The 23,230-nt window shown below is 41.5% G+C and overlaps 1 protein-coding gene across 1 annotated transcript in view; it reads right to left on the minus strand.

Moving 5' to 3' along the window:
- ada (adenosine deaminase) overlaps positions 1–23,230 on the minus strand; it is a 102,884-nt gene that overhangs the window by 22,265 nt on the left and 57,389 nt on the right. Inside the window, exon 7 of the mRNA XM_041205606.1 lies at positions 1,710–1,781. Within this exon, the coding sequence (XP_041061540.1) occupies positions 1,710–1,781 (72 nt within the window). The remainder of the gene's footprint in view (positions 1–1,709; positions 1,782–23,230) is intronic.

The following is a 23,230-nucleotide window of genomic DNA, read 5'->3' on the forward strand; positions in this document are numbered from 1 at the left end:
GATACAAAGATAGGTGGAGGGACAGGTCGTATTGAGGAGGCAGGGAGGCTGCAGAAGGATTTGGACAGGTTAGGAGAAGGGGCAAAGAAGTGACAGATGGAATACAACGTGGGGAAGTGTGAGGTCATGCACTTTGGTAGGAAGAATAGAGGCATAGAATATTTTCTAAATGGGGAGAGAATTCAGAAATCTGGAGGGCAAAGGGACTTGGGAGTCCTAGTCCAGGATTCTCTTCAGGTTAACTTGCTGGTTGAGTCAATAGTTAGGAAGGCAAATGCAATGTTGGCATTTATTTTGAGGGAACTAGAATATAAAAGCAAGGATGAGGCTTTATAAGGCTCTGGTCAGACCACATTTAGAATATTGTGAGCAATTTTGGGCCCCATATCTCAGGAAGGATGTTCTGGCCCTGAAGAGGGTCCAGAGGAGGTTCACTAGAATGATCCAAGGAGTGAAAGGCTTAACATATGAGGAACGTTTGAGGACTCTGGCTCAATACTTGATGGAGTTTAGAAGGATGAGGGGGGATCTGATTGAAACTTACAGAATACCGAAAGGCCTGGATAGAGTGGACGAGGGGAAGATGTTTCATTAGTAGGAGAGACTAGGACACGAGGGCACAGCCTCAAAGTAAAGGGAAGACGTTTTAGAACAGAGATGAGGAGAAATTTCTTTAGCTGAGAGTGGTGAATCGATGGAATTCATTGCCACAGAAGGCTGTGGAGGCCAGGTCATTAAGTGTATTTAAGACCGAGATGGATAGGTTCTTGATTGGTAAGGGGATCAAAGGTTACAGGGAGAAGGCGGAAGAATGGGGTTGAGAAACTTATCAGCCATGATTGAATGGTGGAGCAGACTCGATGGGCCGAATGGCCTAATTTCTGCTCCTATGTCTTATGGTCTTATGGGATATATATGCCTAAATCAATAAAGGTGACAGAATAGGTTGAGCAAGTGGTTAATAAAGCATACAACATCCTGAACTTTATAATAGGGCAATCGAGTACAAAAGCAAGGAGGTATAATAGTGCTGTATAAAACACTAGTTCATCCTCAGCTGGATTACTGCATCCAGTCCTGGATAACACCCTTTAGGAAGGATGAGAAGGAATAAGAGAGGATATAGAAAAAAATCATGAGAATGAAGTTCCTCATCCCTGGAACCAGTTATGTAGATGGTTTGGAGATGCTGGGACTTTTTCGTTGAAGAAGAGAAGGCTGATTTAATAGAGGTATTCAAAATCATGAGGGGGCTGAACAGTGTATAAAGGGAGAAATTGTTCCCATTGGTAGAAGGGTTGAGAGCCAGACGACACAGATTTAAGGTAATTGGCAAAAGAAGCAATAGCGACATGAGGAAAATCTTTTTTGTGCAGCAAGTGGTTAGGATCGGGAATGCACAGCCTGAGAGTGTGGTGGATACAGACTCAATCATGGCATTCAAAATGGAATTGGATCATCACCTGAAAAGGGAAAAATGTGCAGGGCAACAGGGAAAAGGCAAGGGGGTGGCACTAGGTGAATTTCTCTCGCAGAGAGCCAGCTCAGATACAATGGGCCGAATGGCCTTCTGTGCTGTAATTTCTCAGAGAAAAACTGATTTGGTGGTCAATCAAGACCATGGCTTGATTTGTATAGGGATTCAAAGTTAATCATTGCTGTAATATATTAAACAAACCAGGTATAAATAACCACATAGCCTCCCTCACCTCTTTGACCACTGTAGGAGGTCCAACTTCACCTGCATGTACAGTTCGATGGATGCCACTTTTAAAAGCCTCCTGGCAAAGTAAAAAAATCAAGAAAATAAATATTGACAACTGTAAAGAGCCAAAACAGAATTGATCTTTCTTTTGATCGAAGTTTGCCCTCACTTGATAAAACTGTCATTGTCAAAGTTCTAAGAACTTGCATTCATATAATGCCTTGGACATCCCAAAGTATTTTACAGTCAATTATGTTTTTTTTGGAAGTATGATCACCATGTGGATGTAGGGGATTAGAAAAACCAATTTACATATCACAAGGTCACACAAACAGCAATAAGGGAAATGCTCAGATAATCTGTTTTTAAGTGGTGCTGGCTGAGGGACAAATATTACTCAGGAAACTTGAGAACTCCTCTGCTCTTCTTCAACTGTACATTTGACTTGTGAAAGCAAATGTACTGTCAATTTAATATTTCGCCCAGAAGGTGACACATTCGACACTCCCTTAGTACTGCAATGAGCCTAATCACGTTCTCAAGTCTCTGGAATGTGGCATGAAGCCAGATACTTCCACTTCAGAAACAAGGGCAGTACCACTGATTCATGTTTAGCATGTCATCGGCAACAAGTATCTTGTCTTGGCACTTGTAGAGCTCTGTTTTATTCCAACTCAGGCTGATGGGATTAAAGTCTTTCTGCCCTACCTTTTAAAAATGTTCCAGTAAAATGAACTTGGGCTGTTTCAATTTAGACCGTGCTTTCCCTGCTGATAAGCTAGCACTAATTTGGTAATTTCACTGAGATAAGGAGGATGACAAGAATCATAGGGTTGAAATTAATTGTGATAGCGGAGTGAAATTTTATCATGCAGTTGACCAATCCTATCTATACCTGACTTTAAACTGCTCAAGGCAGACTCAGTGTACTAAAAATAGGAAATGATATACCGTGCAACAATACGCTCGGTGCAACCACAGGTTCCATAGCCTTAAGTTTTCTCAGAGTTGTAGGAATCATAACTTCATGTGGCTGAAACTCTATTTGCACCATAAACACAGTTTGTACCACACTTTCAATGAAGTTACAGTGGTGAGAATAACTAAAGAAATTCCTGGCCATTGTATTAAAGGGAGGTCTTGTGGTGCAGTGGGTAGCTTCTCTGCGTCTGAGTCAGAAGCTCTGGGTTCATACAAACAAACACATAAATTAGGAGGAGTTTCCCACTTGGCCCTTCAATGCTCTGCCATTCAATTAGATCATGGATGATCTGATTGTAACCTCAACTCCACATTCCTACCTACCCCTGATAACATTTCACCCTCTTGCTTATCAATAATCTATCTACCTCTGCCTTAAAAATATTCAAAGACTCTGCTTCCACCACCTTTTGTGGAACAGAGTTCCAAAGACTCAATCCTCAGAGAAAATATTTCTCCTCACCTCTCTTAAATAAGCGACCTCTCATTTTTAAACAGTGGCCTCTAGTACTAGATTTTCCTACAACAGGAAACATCCTTTCCACATCCACCCTGTCAAGATCACTCAGGATCTAATATATTTCAATGAAGTTGCCTCTTACTCTTCTAAACTTCAGTGGATACAAGCCTAACCTGTCCAACCTATCCTCATTAGACAACCCACTCAATTCAGATATTAGTTTAGTAAACCTTCTCTGAACTGCTTCCAATGCATTTACACCCTTCCTTAAATAAGGAGACCAGTACTGTACACAGTATTCCAGATGTGGTCTCATTAATGCTCTGTATAACTGAAGCATAACCTCATTACTTTTGTATTTAATTCCCCTTGCAATAAATTATAACATTCTATTAGCTTTCCTAATTACTTGCTGTACCTGCATACTAGCCTTTTTTGATTCTTGCACTAAGACACCTAGATCCCTCTGCATCACAAAGCTCTGCAATCTCTCATTCATATGCTTCTTTTCAATTTTTCTGAAAAAATGGAAACTTTCCCACTTTCCCCCATTATATTCCATGTGCCAGATATTTGCCAACTCAATTAACCTATCAAAGTCCCTTTGTAGCCTCCTCGTGTCCTCTTCACATCTTACTATCCTACCTATCTTAGCGGCATCAGCAAATTTAGCAGCAATACCTTTGGTCCCTTCGTTCAAGCCATTTATATAAATGGCAAAAGATGTAGCCCCAGCACAGATCACTGTGGCACACCACTTGTTACATCTTGCCAATCAGAAAAATACCCATTTATGCCTATTCTCTGTTTCCTGTTAGCTAGCCAATCTTCTATCTATGCCAATATGCTACCCCCTACACCATGAGCTTTTATTTTTCACAATAACTTTGGATGAGGTTTCATGTTTTTTCTATTGCCCGCTGGGGCTCCTGGCTTACCCGCCAACATTAAGGATGGACAGGCAGGTCCTTTAATTGTTTCAATGATCCTGTCAATGGCCTCAATTGGCCATTGACAGGTCGGCGGGCGCACAGCTGATTTGGCTGTGCCCCTGCCTTCCTGAAAATTTAAAAGGGGCGGGATGACATTGGGGGGGTCCCCCTCGACATCATCCCGTGTCATTTTATGCGTCAGCGAGCGGGCCCTGCCCCCTGCTCGCCGATGGAAAAATTCAGCCCCAGGTCTTGATGGCCAAGGAAGGTGCATTCACAATACGTCCCAACAGGTTGAGTATCAACTTGTAAATCCTTCCAACACACGCCAATGGCAGGAGGTAAGAGTGGGAGAGATCCGTGGTTAGCATGTGGTGGAGAGGAAATTCGAGCTTCTACCATTACTATTCATAGCTTCAGGCTACAATATGCATGTAATGCATGCAGAAATGCACATTGCCACAGCAACTTGGACTGCTTGGGCACTGGGGGGGGGTGGGTGGGGGTGGATGGCCAGTGTGGATCAGATTGGTGCCAACATTACAGGCCTCAACAAAAACAAAAATACCTGGAAAAACTCAGCAGGCCTGACAGCATCTGCGGAGAGGAACACAGTTAACGTTTCGAGTCCGTATGACTCTTCAACAGAACTAAGGAACAATAGAAAAGAGGTGAAATATAAGCTGGTTTAAGGTGGGGTGGGACAAGTAGAGCTGGATAAAGGGCCAGTGTTAGGTGGAGATAACCAAAAGATGTTATAGACAAAAGGACAAAGAGATGTTGAAGGTGGTGATATTATCTAAGGCATGTGATAATAGGTGACATTAAGGGTATAAAGCAGGATGAGCAAGGTACAGATAGCCCTAGTGGGGGTGGGGTGGGGGGAAGGGATCGAAATAGGCTAAAAGATAGAGATAAAACAATGGATGGAAATACATTTAAAAGTAATGGAAATAGGTGGGAAAAGAAAAATCTATATAAATTATTGGAAAAAAGGAGGTTCGGAAAGTGGGTGGGGATGGAGGAGAGATTTCATGATCTAAAATTGTTGAACTCAATATTCAGTCTGGAAGGCTGTAAAGTGCCGAGTCGGAAGATGAGGTGCTGTTCCTCCAGTTTGCGTTGAGCTTCACTGGAACATTGCAGCAGGCCAAGGACAGACATGTGGGCATGAGCGCAGGGTGGTGTGTTGAAATGGCAAGTGACAGGGAGGTCTGGGTCAAAGAAGAGTCATACGGACTCGAAACGTTCACTGTGCTCCTCTCCGCAGACGCTGTCAGACCTGCTGAGTTTTTCCAGGTATTTTTGTTTTTGTTTTGGATTTCTAGCATCCGCAATTTTTTGCTTTTATATTACAGGCCTTAATCCTAGTTCTGGCTGGGGTGGATTTGGGACCTGTCCCCTTGCCCTACTTGTGGAGGTCGTGGCACTGATGGTCGGGGCTGCCTTTGGGCAGAGAGCGGAAGAAGAAGTATTAAAGGGTCTATTACAGGGACAATGAGCTCCCACTGCCTTTTCTGTTGTGCCAATTCATTTAAACCAGTTTCAAAAACACTGGTGCTTCACCGCATAAATGCAGAATTTACATTATTGTTATGTATAAAATGTTATTCCTCAGTAACGTTTTAAGTACACATGCACTTATTTCATGTAGATTATTTTAGCTGGTGTGTTTGCCCTTCATAGTGGAAGATCATGACATCAACAATAATTCATTGAGTTAAGTTTCAGGTGCAATGTGTTTGAAGATGACAGATCAGTCCAATTTGAGCACAAAAGGATCTGTTGCATGCTGGACACATGCTGGAAAAACTGCTTGCTGCTCTGGACTTGCAAAGCTCATGTTTCCTGTTGGCTAGTGCGATTGTTTTTATCATAAGTGGTGGTGCTTTTTATGATGAGACTGCGTCATATAGAGAGTGATTCTGTGTGAGGTTCTCCCATGTCTCAGGGGCAACATTGAACCTCTGTAGCAAGATCTCCTGGGTGTTATTGAAAGGCCATCCGTCTGTGCTGGAAAAAACATTTTGAACAACTCCTTGACTGTGGATTCAAAGTGGCAGCTGATACTCTCCAGGCTATTCCGCAGTACCCTATAGCAGAATTCAATGGTGAACCACCATCAAATGAGAGAGCTGCAACAAGCAATCAAACAGATGAAAAATAACAAAGCCTGAGGCCTCAATGGTTTCCAGCTGAGGTCTTCAAAGCTGGTGTACTTTTGCTCACTTCAAATCTCCATGCAAGAATCCCATGGATTTGGGAGGAAAAAGAATTCCTCCCCAACTTCAGAAGTGTGACAATTGTAACCATCAAGAACATGCTGTGGAAACTATCGAGGTATTTCCCTCTTGTCCATAGCAGAGAAAATCCTGACACGTATTCTCCTGAATTGCCTCCTTCCTGTAACTGAGGAAATCTTCCCTGAGACAGTGTGGCTTTAGACATTCCAGAAGAACCTCTGACATGGTTTTGTTACCAGGCAAATCCAAGGAAAATGTCAAGAACAACACCAGGAACTTTTCATTGCATTCATCGACCAGATCAAAGCATTTGAACCTCAGTAAATCATGAGGCTCTGTGGATTGTGCTCCAAAGATTTGGATGTCCAAGAAACTTAATTATGATTCTGCAATTGTTTCATGATGATATAACGTCAACTCTCAAGTGGGAGATCTGAAACAGACATCTTCAAAATCCAGCCTGGGGTCAAGCAAGGCTGTGAGATAGCCTCTATACTATTCATTATTTACCAGACTGTGGATATTCACTTCAAAGATAAACCACCTTCTGGTGTGAGTATTAAATGCCTTTTAGATGGAAAACTCTTTAATCTCTATCCCCTTCATGCCAAAACTAAACTGACCATTGACATACACGATGTACAGTTTGCAGGTGACTGCAGTGTCTTTGCCCACTCTGCACCAGATTTGCAAGCTACTCTCGATCTCTTCAATTCTGCACCAAGAGAAAGCTTCAACTGTACTCAAACTCTCCTTGAAGCATGGCAGCATGGACCCTTGGTGACTGGGAACAGCTTGCCACCAATTGTTCAGAGTAATGACAATTTTTCTATCGAGAAACAGCCTGTTCAGTCACATGACCCACGACAGAAACACACAACCCTCAAGTCATTCTTGAATCAAATCACGGTTGGCAAAACATTGAACCTCTTCAACAGGCCTTCAGGATGTCCTTGAAGTGCTTTTTCTGGCCTCTATGTGAACATTCCTTGTCAATTAGTAGGACAGCTATTTTGGCAAGTGCTTATCGGGCATTCTGGTAACATATCCTGGCCACTTGCTGAGCTCTCTTCATCAAAGAGTAGATGCCAGGCATATCAGTCAGGGACAGAATCTCCATATCAGAAATGTTATCTTGCCAACTAATCTCGAGTAGTCTGAACAAGCAGGTTATGTGAAAGTGATATAGCTTGTTTGCATGCCTGGAGTAAACTGCCCGTGTCTCACAAATATGCAAGAGGGTGTGTGAAGGACACCTACTCTGTATACCATCATCTTTTGTTGAGACTAATCTCACTTTGTTCCCAGACAGCTTTTCATAGCTTGCCAAAGCCAAAGCTGCCCTTTGCTATTCTAGTGCTGACTTTGTCATCAATGTGAACTACACTGGAGAGGATGTTTCTGAAGTAGGTAAATTTTTCAATTGCTTCAAGCCGTTTACCAGTGACTTTAATAATTGGCTTCACATGATGCTTTTGTGGGGAAGTTGGTACTGACCTCAGCCTTTTTTGGTGCTGATGGTGAGTCTGAAGTTATAATATACAGGTAAGAAGCGGTCCATGTTCTGTTGCATTTCTTGTTCTGAACACACATTTAGGGCACAGTTATCAGCAAACAGAAAGTCATGAACCACAGCTTCAGGCACCTGGTTTTGGCTTGTAATCCCCTCAAAATGAAAGTTTTGCTGTATATGTGATATGTAACGTGGATTCCACTTTCGCCAACACAGAATGCTTCAGAAAGTATGACAGAGAACATCATGCTGAACAAAGTAGGAGCCAACATACTGCCCTGTTTCCCCCCATTTGTGACTGGGGAGGAAGCCAAAGACTTTCCACTATTCAGGAAATGATCAAGCATGCCATTGTGGGATTGTCACACCATAATAGTGAATCTTTAGGATTGCCAAATTTTGACAAAATCTTCAGGCCCTCATGACTAACTGTGCTAAAGGCTTCAGTCACATAAACAAATGTTGAGTACAAATTGCAGTTTTGTTCTTGGCATTTTTCCTGGACTTGGCATACAGCAAACACCATGTCAACTGTACCGTGACCTTTTCTGAAGCTGCACTGACTCCCTGGGAGAGGGTGGCAAAGTGGTAATGTCACTGGAGTAGTAAGTTAGAGGCCCAGGCTAATTCTCCATGGACATGGGTTCAAATGCAAGCAGGGTATCTGGTGGAATTTGAATTCAATTAACAAATCTGGAATTGAAATGTAGTCTCAGTGATGGTGGCCATGGAACTACTATCGACTGTCATAAAAACTCATCTGGTTCACTAAGGCTCTTTAGGGAAGGAAGCCTGCCACATTTACCTGACCTACATGAGACTCCAGACACACAGCAATGTGGTTTACTCTTAAGAGCCCTCTGAAATTGTGCCAAGCCACTCAGTTCAAGATGGCAACAAATACTGGCCTTGTTATCGTTGCCCACATTTCATGAAAGAATGAAAAAAAACTGTTGGAGACAAGAATAGTGTGAGAAGAAAGGAGTGAGCTTTTGTACCATACAGTCGTCTACACTTTTGGTACTTTAAACTTCAATAGCTGAAAGTCATAAATAACAATAAGAAAACATGTTGGACAGGATTTCCGGTCCCGCAGTGGAAATTCCCACCTGAAGTCAACAAGCTTTTTGCTGTTCTGTCAAATTTTCCACCCTACCCACGACAATTCCCAAAGCATCCAGGACCTGAAAATTTAGGGCATCCTTTGGCTCTGTATCAATTTTAGTCTGTTTATGATTCTGTGAAATATCTTGGAACATTTTTGTACCTCAAAAGGTGCTATATATCTTTTTGTTGGCATTGTCGTCCTGAAGTACTACCTCTACAAGTTTGTAAACTTGTGGGTTTATGATTAAAAGTGATAGCAAAAGTCATTTATCACCATCCCTTTAGAAATTATACTTTTTGGATAATACTGTCTTTCTTGCCAATTTTCATTATGATATTAGTTACTTAGTACAACTGTGTATTTAAGTTTTTTTTTAAACACAAAAATCTAGACTAACAATCCAGTGCAGCACTGAGGGAGTGCTGCACTCTCAGGTGAATAGAAAAGATCCCATGGAATTATTTTGAAGAAGGGCAGGGAAGTTATGCCAGGCGTCTAAGGATTTCTCCCTCAATCAACAACTCAAAAAAAAAACAATTATCTGATCATTATCGCATAACTGTTTTTGGGCTATTGGCTGCCATGTTTCCAATATTACTATGGTAACCACAATTCTCAAAGGAAATTATTCAGCTGCTTGACAGACTTCTATTTATACCATGGATGTCTTGAGAATTCCAAAAAAGTACACTGCTTTTGATGTAATACTTCTTAGAGGACTACCAAATACGTAACTGTGTACAGAACCTTTCTATAGCCATTTGTTTCACTTTTGAGAAGCAGAAGCAGCTTTTAGAGCTGCAGCTATTTCCTATTTCCCTTCACCGCACTCACCACTAGGTCCTGGAAATCATTCTAGCTCAAAAGTTCCTGTGCAAGCAAAGGAGATGCAATTCTTGCCTTTCACCTCTACCCTTCCCACCATCCAGGGCCTCAAAACACTCTGACCAGGTGAAACAGCAATTTATTTATATTTCTTTCAATTTAGTGTTGTTGCTGGTCACAATCCATTTACATCGGGAGACCAAACACAAATTGGGCAATAGCTTTGCCGAACATCTCCATTCAGTCCGCAAGCATGACCCCATGAGCTTCTGGTTACCTGTAATTTAAATTCTCCACCTTGCTCCCACTCTAATCTTTCTGTCCTCAGCCTGCTGCAATGTTCTGAAGAAACTCAACACAAGCTCAAGGAACAGCACCTCATCTTTCAACTCCGCACTCTATAGTTTTTTGGACACAACAATTGAGTTCAACAATTTCAGATCATAACTACTGCCTCACCCAGACTGTTGATGATAATTCTGCTATTATCATTTACAGCTGCTTTAGAACCATCTTTTGTTTCTTTCCTTGTCCCATTACCATCTTCATTTGTCATTTAATCTCTCTTGCCTTCCACTCAATCACAAACTTTCCCTTTTGTTCTTCCCTTCTCTCACCCCTCTCCCTGCCTCTGTACTGGTTTAAACCTTGTTACTTCTCCAATTTTTTGGGGGTTCTGATAAAAGATAATCAACCTGAAATGTTAACCTTGGTTGTCCCTCCACAGATGCTGCCAGACCTCTGAGTATTTCCAGCACTTCCTGGTTTTATTTCAGATTTCCAGTATCTACAGTATTTTGCTTTTGTGGTAGTCATTAATTTGCTACCGATTTCCTTCCAGAAATCCCCACTTGAAGTTCTGCTCTTCTCTCCAACAGGATCTCCATTTGTCACTTCTACTTTTCATTGCTGCTTCCCATCTCATGTTTGATCAGTTATCTATCAAAACTTGCTTTCACAGCCGCATCATTTTCGTAAGCAACTGTCCATATCTCTGACTTATTCCATGTGTATTTCAACATAAGTTCAGCCTTTCTTGTTTCACATCCACCTATGATTACAGATATCTCCCAGATAGTCAGTCTTCCTTAAAACACTGCCCTCATTACAACCCAAGATTCACACCCAGCCCCATGCACCACCGCATGCATGTTCTTGATTTCTCTTCAGCATCACTGACTCACTATCTCAAAGCTGTCCTGCTCCATAGCTCTATTTCATCGTTCTCCTTGTGTAGTGCTTTAACAAAAGTCTTTTTTTCTTCCTTTCAAGTGTTAAGGATCACAATGTTCAGCAGCTCCTGGAGACCAACACTTCCTTAGATCCTTCTTCCCCTTCACCTTCCTCTGACTCGACCCCACCCTTCCCCCCAACACCCCCAACCCACCAGGATGCTGATCAACAACAGTGCTGTCTTTGTCAGCAGGTTTAATGACAATGTCAAGGTTGTCCCTTCGAAACTGTAGCACTCCATTCTTTCAGGGAGAATCCTGACATTGTCATTAAATCTGAAGACAAAGACAGCTCTGTTGTTGTTCAGCAAACCAACCTCTACCTTGCAAGATCCACCACAGGACTCCCTTAGTAAATCCATCCTTACAACCTGTTCTTGCCCCACAGAATGGATTTCTTCTTATCTCAGCTCTAATTTTTTTGTCCCCTTATCAAGCCTCTTCCTACTTACAACAGTGACTCTTGTAACTCCCTTCCCCACTTCCAGTTTACTAGGTCTAACCATCTCTTTTCACCAAGCATGTGCAATCCTTTGACGCATTTACTAACAGCCTCTCCCCCCATCAACCCCCACCCCACCAGGATAGAAAGAAAAAAGAAAAATTACAGCACAGAAGGAGGCCATTCGGCCCATCTTGTCCATGCCAGCCCGAGGACACCCAGGTGCCCTTTCTAATCACACCATCCTGCACCCGGCCCATAGCCCTGCAGCTTACAGCACTTTAGGTGCAGATCCAGGTACTTTTTAAAAAGAGTTTAAAGTTTCTGCCTCTACCACCAACTTGGGCAGCGAATTCCAGACACCCACTACCCTCTGCGTAAAAAAGTTCTTCCTCATGTTCCCCCTACACCTTCTGCCACTTATCCTGAATCTATGTCTCCTGGTTCTAGAATTCTCCATCAAGAGAAACAATTTTATCCTGCCCACTCTATCTATTCCCCTCATAATTTTGTACACCTCAATCAAGTCACCTCTCAGCCTTCTTTGTTCTAAGTGTACATCTTCTCTGTATGCTCTGCAGATCAATTGTGTCATTCCTGTAATGTGGTGACCAGAACTGTACACAAAATTCCAGCTGTGGCCTAACCAGCATTTTATACAGTTATATCATTATATCCCTGCTTTTGTATTCAATACCTCATCCAAAAAAGGAAAGCATTCCATATGCTTTCTTTACCATCTTGGCCAGCTGTCCTGCCACCTTCTAGGACCTGTGGACATGCACTCCATGGTCTCTCACTTCCTCACCCCCTCTCAATATCCTCCCATTTATTGAGTATTCCCTTGCTTTGTTTTCCCTCCCCAAATGCATTACCTCACACTTTTCCAGACTGAATTCCATTTGCCACTTTTCTGCCCACTCAACCAAACCATTGATATAATTCTGGAGACAACACCTATCCTCTTCACTATCAACTAAATGGCCAATTTTTGTGTCATCTGCAAATTTCCCAATCATACCTCCCACATTTATGTTGAAATCATGAATATATACAAGCAGCAAGGGCCCAACAATGAGCCCTGTGTAACAACACTGGAAACTGTTTTCCATTCGCAAAAACATCCATTGACCATTATCCTTTGTTTCCTGTTGTTGAGCTAATTTTAGATCCAACCTGCCATATTCCCCTGTATCCCATGAGATCTCACTTTCCTGACCAGTCTGCCATGTGGGACATGTCAAATGCCTTACTAAAATTCATGTAGGCAACATCCATTGCACTACCCTCATCAATCCTCCTGGTTACTTCCTCAAAAAATTCTATTTAGTAGGACACCATTTTCCCCTAACAAAACCATGCTGACTATCTCTGACCAATCCAAGCCTTTCTAAATGACAAGATCATCCTGTCTCTCAGAATTGATTCCAATAATTTTCCCAACACTAAAGTCAGACTGACCAGCTTATAATATTCTAGCCTATCCCTTTCACCATTTTTAAATAATAGTACAACATTTGCAGACTTCCAATCCTCTGGTAACTCACCCGTATCTTGTGAGGATTGGAAAATGATCCTCAGAACATCCGCTATTTCCTCCCTGGCTCCTTTAACAACCTGGGATACAATCCATCCGGCCCTGGTAACTTATCAAGGATGTCAGTTACTCCAGTACTTCCTCTCTCACTATACTTATTGTATCTCATGTTTCACACTCCTCCTCATTAACTAGAATGTCTGCATCATCTGAGGATAGAGACAAAGTACTCATTGAGAACCCTGCCCACATCTTCAGCATCAATGCACAAGTTATCATATACATCTCTGATAGGCTCTACCTTTTCCTTAGCAATTCTCTTGCTCTTAATGTACTGGTAAAACATCTTTGGGTTTTCTTTGATTTTATCTGCTAATATATTTTCGTAACCTCTCTTTGCTTTCCTAATTTCCATTTTTACTTCACCTCTGTACTTTCTATACTCCTTTAGTCTTGCTACAGTATTAAGTCTTTTGTGACTGTCATAAAGTTTCTTTTTCTGCTTTATCTTGACTGTATATTTCTGGATAACCAGGGGGCTCTAGATTTGGAAGTACCACCCATTTTTTTGTGGAGACATGTCTACAATGTGCCCATAGAATCTCTCTTTTGAATGCCTCCCACTGATTTTATAATGTTTTCCCTTCTAATCACTGTACCCAGTCCACTCTCACCAGCTTACCTCTGAGCTTCATAAAATTTGTCTTCCCCCAATTTAGAACTTTCACTCCCGCTTTATCTTTGTCCTTTTCCATAAATCTAACTGTATTATGGTCACTAGCTCCAAAATGGTCCCCCACTGCTACTTCATCCACTTGCCCAGTTCATTTCCTAAGACTAATAACTGAGGGCCCTCCAGTTCTTCCTTGAATGTTGGCCTAACCAGTACCCGTCCAACGTCCTGTACCAGGGTGAGCTTGTTCTTACATTGAACAACTTCTCCTTTGATTCCACTCATTTCCTCCAGACAAAAAACGTATTGCTATGGAAACCTGTATGGGCTCTGGTTATAATGAAAACAAAACAGGAAACATTGCAAATATTTAGCTGGTCAGGCAGCATCGGTGGAGAGAGGAACAGTCAACTTTTTAGATCATTGACCTTTCATCGGAATTGGGAAAAGTTAGTATGTAATAGATTTAAGCTAGTGAAATGGGGAGGGTGGATAAAGAACAAAAAGGAAAGATCTGTGATGGGGTGGAAAACAGGAAAGATCAAATGGCAAAAGAGTTGGTTATGGTGTTGGAAAAACCATGTCTTCATTAACTGGATTTTTCTTTTAAAATATGGAAAGATTGCATTATCTGAACATTTAGACACTGACCAGTGTCATAAGGGTCATAAGTTCGCCATGGAACTGTCAACAAGCATGCTTTTTTGAGAAATTGCCTGACCAGCGTGGTACTTGAGGAAGAGCTGTTTATTTGTTTTGAACTGCAATCACTTTAATTGATGAGGAGGAAAACAAATAAACTGGTCTTCCTCAAGTACCATGCTGAATTAATGGCAAGTGATTTACTGGAAATCACAGGGCAGAGACAAGCTTTAAGTTTTGAGCTGCTGTTTTGTGAATTCAGTCCTTTTGAGGAATAAGCTGAGCAGGAAGGCTACCCTAACTGACACTTTCTTTCTCTCTCTGCCTTGGCTGAAATTGTATACGTGATTATAAGCCTGTAGCCAGAGAATCTTCCTCTGAGTGTAATTTGTCTGCATTTCGAACCTGCAAAGCTGAGACAGAAAGAATTGATCTAGTTCTATATTCTCCTCTGCACTGAAACTCTGTTGGTGAGATTCTCCAGATGTCTACCAGGACCAGTGGCCCGTCTTCACATGAGGGAGCTCCAGATCTACAGCATCGAGACCCTGCTAACTTCATCTTTTATTTTATAATGCTGCTCCTCTAAAGCTCAACTCTGCAGAGAGATCCTATCTGTTTGTCCTTTGTTTGTCTGTGCGTGTATCTGTGGATTCGTGCGTGTGCAAAGGAACAGGTAGTTATACTTCCACAGTAGAATCATGGGTTAACCAGTTGTTGCAACCTGTTTAAAATAAATTGCTTCATAATAAATCAATCATTCTGAGTTTATTAAAAGAAACCTGATTAAAGTCTCTTTTATTCTGGGTCTAACAGTAGTGAAGGTAAATAATTGGCCATTTTGGTGAGTGAATTAAATTTTTAAACTAATGGTGCAACCTGCGGAGTAGTGGGGCTAGATAAACTGTGCACCCCTCCCTTCCTGGTTGTAACATAAATTGGAGGCTCTTGTGGGATCTGAAACGTGGACAACAGGTGATTGGACGAAGAAAAATAATAATTGGTAAAGGATGAAAGGTCAGATACTAGGTTTCTTATACATTAGCAAATCAATATGGTGTTGGAAGTTGCTAAGACTTTTCTAAAGATGGAAGACTTAAACCTGACTGGCTTACATAAAGTAACCAAGATTAATCTAATGGAATTAGCAGACAAGTTGGAATTGGAATTAACCATAGGGGTGAGGAAAGCAGGCATAGTTGATGTAGTAGCATTGTACTTGAAATTGGAAGGGATGCCAGAGAGACCATGTCCTCCAGGGGATGAGTCAATTGAATTGGCTAAGACTCAGTTACAAATGAAAAAAACTTGAATTGAAGGCAAAAGAAAAAGAGAGATGAAAATATTTGAATTAGAAAAGGAAAGAGAAAGAGAATTGGCAATGTGAAAACTTGATCTCCACAGGAAGAAGTTAGCAAGGATGGAATGAGAGCAGGAACAAGAAGCAAGGGCAAGAGAGAAGGAATGAGAAAGGCAATGTCAGCTTAAGAGACTGGCATTAAAGCAAGAGGTTCTGAAGAAAAATCACCTTCAACCCAAAGCCCAGTGGGGAGGTGTTTAATTTTGTGCAAGTCCTCCCAAAGTTTGAGGAAAGGGATGTAGAGGCATTTTTTTATTTCATTTGATCAGGTAGCTAAACAACTGAAGTGGCCAAAAGAAATCTGGACATTGCTCTTACAGAGTACATTGGTAGGTAGAGCTCATGAATTTTATGCATCACTTTCAGGAGAGCTTTCTATGGATTATGATACAGTAAAAAAAGGCTATTCTTAATGTGTGTGAGTTGGTCCCTGAGGCATACAGGCAGAAATTTCTTAACATAAGGAAACAGCCTGGGCAGACCTATATTGAATTTGAGAGGGTAAAGCAATGTAATTTTGATCATTGTATATGAGCATTAACGGCAGAGACAACATGTGAGGCTCTTAGGGAAATAATCCTCCTGGAAGAATTTAAAAATTCACTTCTTCCATTAGTTAGAACTCATGTTGAAGATGAGAGGGTTGTAACAGCTGGACAGGCAGTGGAGATAGCTGACGAATATGAACTGGTCTATAAATCTAAACCCTTCTTCCATCACTCCCACAAACCCGAGAAGGATAGAAGGTGGAAAGGTGAAAGGAAGACAAGTAGCCAGGGAAGAGAAGGGACAGCTAGGAATGCTCCAAAAACTCCTCCTCAGGCCAGAAAGGAAGGTGCTGAGGGTGGAAGTGGTATTCTAAGGCCTAAGTGTTTCCATTGTAACAGGGTTAAATTGTTCAGGCAGATTGCTGGAAGTTGCGTGGAAAATCCATGGGACATATTCAGATACGTAAGGCTGATTCAGGAAAAGGAGCCAAGTTGTAGCATTAATTACAGCTGTGAGACCGGGTGTCAACACTGCTGTGAGTTCAGGAGAGGTGAATGAGATACATGAGAGTTATAAGGAACCTTTGTTGAGAGAAAAAGTAACCCCTTATCCCTCAAATGAGACAGCTAAATCTATAGTTATATGAAGCAATATAGCAGCCACTCGTACAATTTTGCTGGGGAAAGGCATAACTTTTCCCACCAGAGAGCACATTAAAAGTGAAAAGTTTAATGAATGGTATGGGTGGGGAGTATACACCTGTAACTTTGTACTGGGTGCACTTGGAATGTGACCTTGGAGTGTGACCACTGTCTGGGACAGTGATAGTAGGGATTGTTCAGAAGTTACCCGTGGATGGAGTTGACTAACTCGTGAAAAATGATGTAGCCGGATTAAAGGTCGTGGCTTTTCCCATAATTACAGAAAGCCCAAATAAGGTTCAAGAGATGGAGCAGTTACAGGAAAAGGCTCAGAGAATTTTTCCTTTATGTGCAATGACATGAGCAAAGGTTAAGCAAAGTCCATCATCAGAGGTCAAAGTGATACCGCAGACAGATGCCCGGCTAGCTGAAACTTTCTCTAAAAGACTTAGATAATCGGAAAGAGATGTTTAATAAATCTTCCCTAGTTGAGGCTCAACAAGCTGATCCAGAGTTAAGTAGGATAGCACAATCAGCCAAACTGAAGCTGAAGCTGTTCCAGAATGTTGTTATATTAAAAATGGGATACTTTTGAGGAAGTGGAAGCCTCCTCACAGACCTGTAAACGAAGAATGGATGGTTATTTATGAGGTAGTGGTACTGCCCAAATATAGCAAAGAGAAATTACAATAGCACATGACATTCCTGTGGTAGGACATGTAGGGATATGGAAAACTCAAGTGTGGATAAACTGGCAGTTTTACTGGCCAGGTCTTCATAAGGACAGGATGCAGTTTTGTAAAATGTGACACACATGCCAGATAGTGGGGAAGCCAGAACCTATAATCAAACTGGCACCCTTAATTCACATACCAGTTTTTGAAGAAACATTTAGTGAAGTGTTAGTAGACTGTGTTACCAAAACAAAAGCAGAACACCAATATACCCTTACTATTATGGATATGACAACTCAATTTCCAGAGGCCATCACTTTAAGAGCAATTACAGCTAAATAGTAGCAGAGAAGTTAATCCAATTTTTTTACTTGATTCACTGCTCAAGCAACCTTTACTACACTGCAGAGAACAACACAGATAGTGTAAGGCAACTCCATTCAGTCCACAAGCATGACACTGAGCTTCTGGTCACCTGCCCATTTCACTCCCACTCTGATCTCTTTGTCTTTGGTCTCCTGCAGTGTTCCAAATAAGCTCAAGAGAACCCTGAGAAACAGAACCTCATCTTTGGATTAAGTACTTTGTAGCTTTTGGGATTCATCATTGAGTTAACAGTTTCAGAGATAACCTCTGCTCCCATTTTTCAAGCAATAGCTGTTATTAAAGGTTTTTAGTGTCAATTACACCTCTCTAGATCCATTTGTTTTCCCTTTACTTGTACCAGTATCATTCCTTTTTGCTTTGCACCTTCATCCCTTTTATCATTTAATCTTTCCCGCCCTCAACCCTCTCACAAAATTTTTTTGTTGCTTCTTTCCTTTCCTTGCTTAAAACCTGCATAAATCTCTAGCTTCTTCCATCCGATCAATGATAAAACATTAGCTTTGTTTGTCTCACCATAGATGCTGATTATCCTGTTGAGTATCTCCAGCATTTATAGATCCTCTTTCCTGCCCTTGACATCCAAAAGCATCTACAGACAATTAAGTACTTGTAAAGTGTAGTTGCTATGATAATGTAGGAAATGCTACATCCAATTTGCATGCAGCGATGTCCCACAAACAGCAACTTAATATTGACCAGATAACCTCCACTTTTTTTTGTGATAGAGGGGTGCTTTTCCCATTGCATTCTTGCAAGGTACCAGACAGAACTAGAGTGCTACAGGTGTACTGCACCTTGGAAGAGAAGAGTGTGCAAAGTTTTTAAGGCCCCGGACATGGTCTTGCATTGTGATCAGGGGGCACAATCTTGATCATACCTGCAGGCTTGCTGAGGGCAGGGGAGAATCTTCTGGGATCTCCAGGGCTCCTACAAACCCTCCAATCCCTGGACAGTCTCATGGAGAATAGGACTGGGGAATTACAATGTGGAACAAGGAAATGGCAAAAGGCTTCGAACAAATATTTTGCATCTGTCTAAAAGCATCCCAATAGTAGTAGAAAAATCAGGAGGCAAAGAGGAGGGAGGAGGTTAAAACAATTTAGAGAAAGAGGTACTAGGAAATCTAATGGGACTAAAGACTGACAAGTACCCTGGACCTGATGGCTTGCAGCCTAGGATCTTAAAAGTGGCTGCAGAGATAAGGGATGCAAAGGTTGCAATCTTCCAAAATTCCATAGATTCTGGAAAGGTTCTAGCAGACTGGAAAATGGAAAATGTCATACCTCTATTCAAGAAAGAAGAGAGATAGAAAGCATGAAACTATAGGCTACTTAGTCTAGCATGTCATTGGAAAGCTGTTAGAATCCATTATTAAGTAAGTGGTAGCTGGATCAAAATCCTGGAACTCCCTTCCTAACAGCACTGTGGGTGTACCTACACCACATGGACTGCAGCAGTTCAAGAAGGCAGCTCACCACCACCTTCTCAAGGGCAGCTAGGGTTGGGCAATAAAGGCTGGCCCAGCCAGCGAAGCCCACGTCCCATGAATTTTTTAAAAAGGACAAGTAGAAAATCATAAATCAATCAGACAGAGTCAACATGGTTTCATTAAAGAGAAATCACGTTTAACAAATTTATTAGAGTCCTTCGAGTAGGTAATAAGCCGGGTGGATAAAGGGGAACTAGTAGATGGAGTATATTTGGATTTCCAAAAGGCATGAGGTACCACAAAAAAGGGTACAGCACAAAGTCATGGTATCAGTGGTGATAATATTAGTGTGGATAGAGGACTGGCTAACTAACAGGAAACAGAAAATCAGGATAAGTGAGTCATTTTCAGGTTGGAAACTGTTATCTAGTGGGATGCCACAAGGATCAGTGCTGGGGCCTCAATTATTTGCAATCAATATTAATGACTTAGATAAAGGTCCCAATGTATTTGTAATAAAGTTAATCTTCAGGCAACTTTTCTTAGTGGAAACAACTGACTTTATTTACAAGACAGCAGTAGCAACTGCCCGCGTTCAGCAAACTCCATAACTAAGAAGTACTCTCCCTTTGTCAAGGTTCCCCACACTGCTAACACATTAGTTTACACAGGTCATGTGATCTTACATCACAGGATTATTATTAAAGCTACAGTCCAACCTTCCAAAACCGTAATTACTACAGTATTGTAACCAAATTTGCTGATGATTCAAAGATAGGTGGGAAAACAAGTTGTGAGGAGGACACAAACAGTCTGCAAAGGAATATAGATAAGTTAAGTGAGTGGGCAAAATTTGGCACATGGAGTGCAATGTAAGGTTATCCACTTTGACAGGAAGAATAGAAAAACAGAATATTATTTAAATAGAAAGAGACCACAGAATGTTGTGGTACAGAGGAATCTGGGTGTCCTCATACATGAATCGTAGAAATAAACCACTTAGGTACAGGAAGTAATTCAGAACACAAATGGAATGTTGGCCTTGATTGTAAGAGAGATGGAGTATCTAGTCAGGGAAATTGTGCTACAATTGCACAAGGTGTTGGTGAGACCATATACTGTACTGCATACAATTTTGGTCTCCTGATTTAAGGAGGTATACTTGCATTGGAATTAATTCAGAGAAGTTTCACTAGTTTGATTCCTGAGAAGAAGAGGTTGTCTTATGATAAAAAGTTGAGCCTATACTCATTGAACTTTAGAAGAATCAGAGATGATTTTATTGAAACATACAAGTTTCTGAGGGGGGCTTGACAAAGCAGATGCTGAAAAGATATTTCCCTTCATGAGGGAATACAAATAGGGAGCATAGTTGAATAACAGGTTGCCCATTTAAGACAGAGGTGAGAAGAAATTTCTTCTCTCAGAAGGTTGTGAATCTTTGGAATTCTCTACCCCACAGAGCTGTGGAGGCTAAGTCATTGAATATATTCAAGACTGATGGATTCTTGAACAATAGGGGAGTCAATGGTTACTGGGAGCAGACAGAAAAGTGAAGTTGGAGCAATGATTTTATTGAATGGCAGGGCAGACTCAAGGGGCCATATTGCCTATTCATGCTCCTATTTCTTATGTTCCTATATTCAGTTAAGAGTCCTGAAGCAATGGGAGATCTGGAATATCCTCTCCCACTGGTCTTGCACCTCCTACAACTGCAGGTCTTTTACAACCATTAAGAAACCTTGACACAGCTTATTGGAGGCAAGCACCCGACAGAGTTGCCTTCCCCAATTCTTTTTTCTTGTATCTGGGAACCAAATGTTTCCTGGGTGCAAAAAAGAAGAAAATCTACCCCATGAAGCCTTCAATGTCCATTGGACCTGGAGGTAAATGAGGAAAAAGATGAATAGCCTCATGGAGGCTTCCAAGGGATGGCTAGCCAACTATAGTGAAATGTAATGCATGCATCCACTAAGTTCCCTTTAATCATGCTGCGCCCTGACTGAGGCTGCATGCTAATCCCTTAAAACAGCTGTATCAAAGTTTTACTTTGCAATATGGCAATAGGACAATCCGTAACTGCTGTTCTAAACTGCAACTGTTGTTTGATGTTTAAAAGTGCTTCCGCAAAGTTTACCACACAGCTAACATGCATGATTCATGTCCACACATGAGCTGGACGATGGCTATATGATGTCACAGATTTATGTGCTTTCCAAATCTCTAATAGCAGTACTAATCCAGCTGCAGAACATGGTGCTGCACTAAAGTTGCATTTTAGACTAGTCAATATGAAAAAGTAATGCTGTACGTGGCATGGACTAATGGTTGTGTAAGCTCCATTTTAGGCCTGCTTTTCAACCAACATTTCAACGCATCTTCTTCTGACATGTCAGCTTGATTCAGTTGCTAGAGGTTTGGCTAAAGGAATGTCTGGTTATGGTGCTCTGGTCTTAAGAACTACAGGTGGTTTATTTACAGGCTCATGATACTTGGAAGAAAAAAATCAGGGGCATAGGGAAAGAGCAAGGTGTTGGGACTAACTGGATTGCTTTTTTGAAAGAGCCAGCACAGGCTTGATTGACAAAATGGCCTCCTTCTGTGTTATAGCATTCAATGGTTCTGTAAGGGATGATGTGTCCAATGTACTCAGTCTCTTGGTATTTCAGAGTAGACTGAACTGACTGGATATTGGCATTTTTGTATGCTGGAGATCGCAGGAAGAGACTGACTAGAATCATCCATTTGACATTTCTGACTGCAGATATTTGCAAATAATGTTCTAGGCCACACACAACTTGGCCCCTTTAAGTTACTGCATGGGCACAGCCCACGCACTTAAATAAATTACACCCTCACTCCAAAATATAAATTAGAGGGAATGTTACTTGCAATACTTCAACCTTGGATGGATTTTTACCTCATTAGCCGGGCGCGGCGGGCAGGCCTGGGGATGGTCGCGAAGCCCTCCGCCACCCGCGATTGGGCCCCAACACCGATTTCACACTGGCACAGAGTTGCCTCAAGGAGCTGAAGATTTTTAAAATCAAAAGTAAAGAACTTAGAAATGTTAAAAACATGTCCTCTCACGTGACTCTGTTCCATGTGTAGGGACATGTTATAAATGGTATTTCAACATTTTTACTTTATTTTTAATTCCTGTTGGAAACCTCATTCTGCCCGTGAATGAGGTTTCATAAAAAACCCAAAGATCGCCTTGCCGATTAACGTGCCTACCAGCTGTAAGGTTAGACAGGCAGTTAAAAATTGCATTCAGTCAATACTTTAATGGCCTTAATAGGCTTGTTAATTTTCGGCGGGCATGCTGCTGACTCCCATGCATGCCCGGCGAACAAAATATTGCGCCTCTCGAGCCTGTTCCACCATTGAATTAGATCATGGGTGATTTGCAGCCTAACTCCGTACAGCCATGTCTTTCTGCTAATATCTTTGTTCCACAGAAATCTATCAATTTCAGGTTTAAAATGAATAATGGACCCAACACCAACTGCTGTTTATGAAAAGCAGTTCTGAACTTCTACCACACGTTGTGCATGGAAGCACTCTCCAAGTTCACTCTGAAAAGCTAAGGGTTCCCTGGTCCTAGACTCCACAACCAGTAAGATTGGTTATTCTCTATCCACCTTATCAGTTCACCTTAATATCTTGAAGATTTTGATCAAATCACCCCTTAATCTTCTAAGTTTCAGGAAATGCAACCATAATTTGTGTAATTCCTCCTTGTAAATTAACCCTCGCTGGGGGAGGGGGTGGTATAGGGGTAATGTCACTAGACTAGTAATCCAGAGGTCCAGGCTAATGCTTTGGCAACATGGATTCAAAGCATAACAGTTGGTGGAATTTACGTTCAATTAATAAATCAAGAATTAAAAGTTGGCTCAGTAATGGTGAACATGAAACCGTTGTCAACTGCTGTATAAATCCATCTGGTTCACT

This window comes from Carcharodon carcharias, chromosome 14 (assembly GCF_017639515.1).
Source record: "Carcharodon carcharias isolate sCarCar2 chromosome 14, sCarCar2.pri, whole genome shotgun sequence".
In the NCBI taxonomy this organism is placed as follows: Eukaryota; Metazoa; Chordata; class Chondrichthyes; order Lamniformes; family Lamnidae; genus Carcharodon; species Carcharodon carcharias.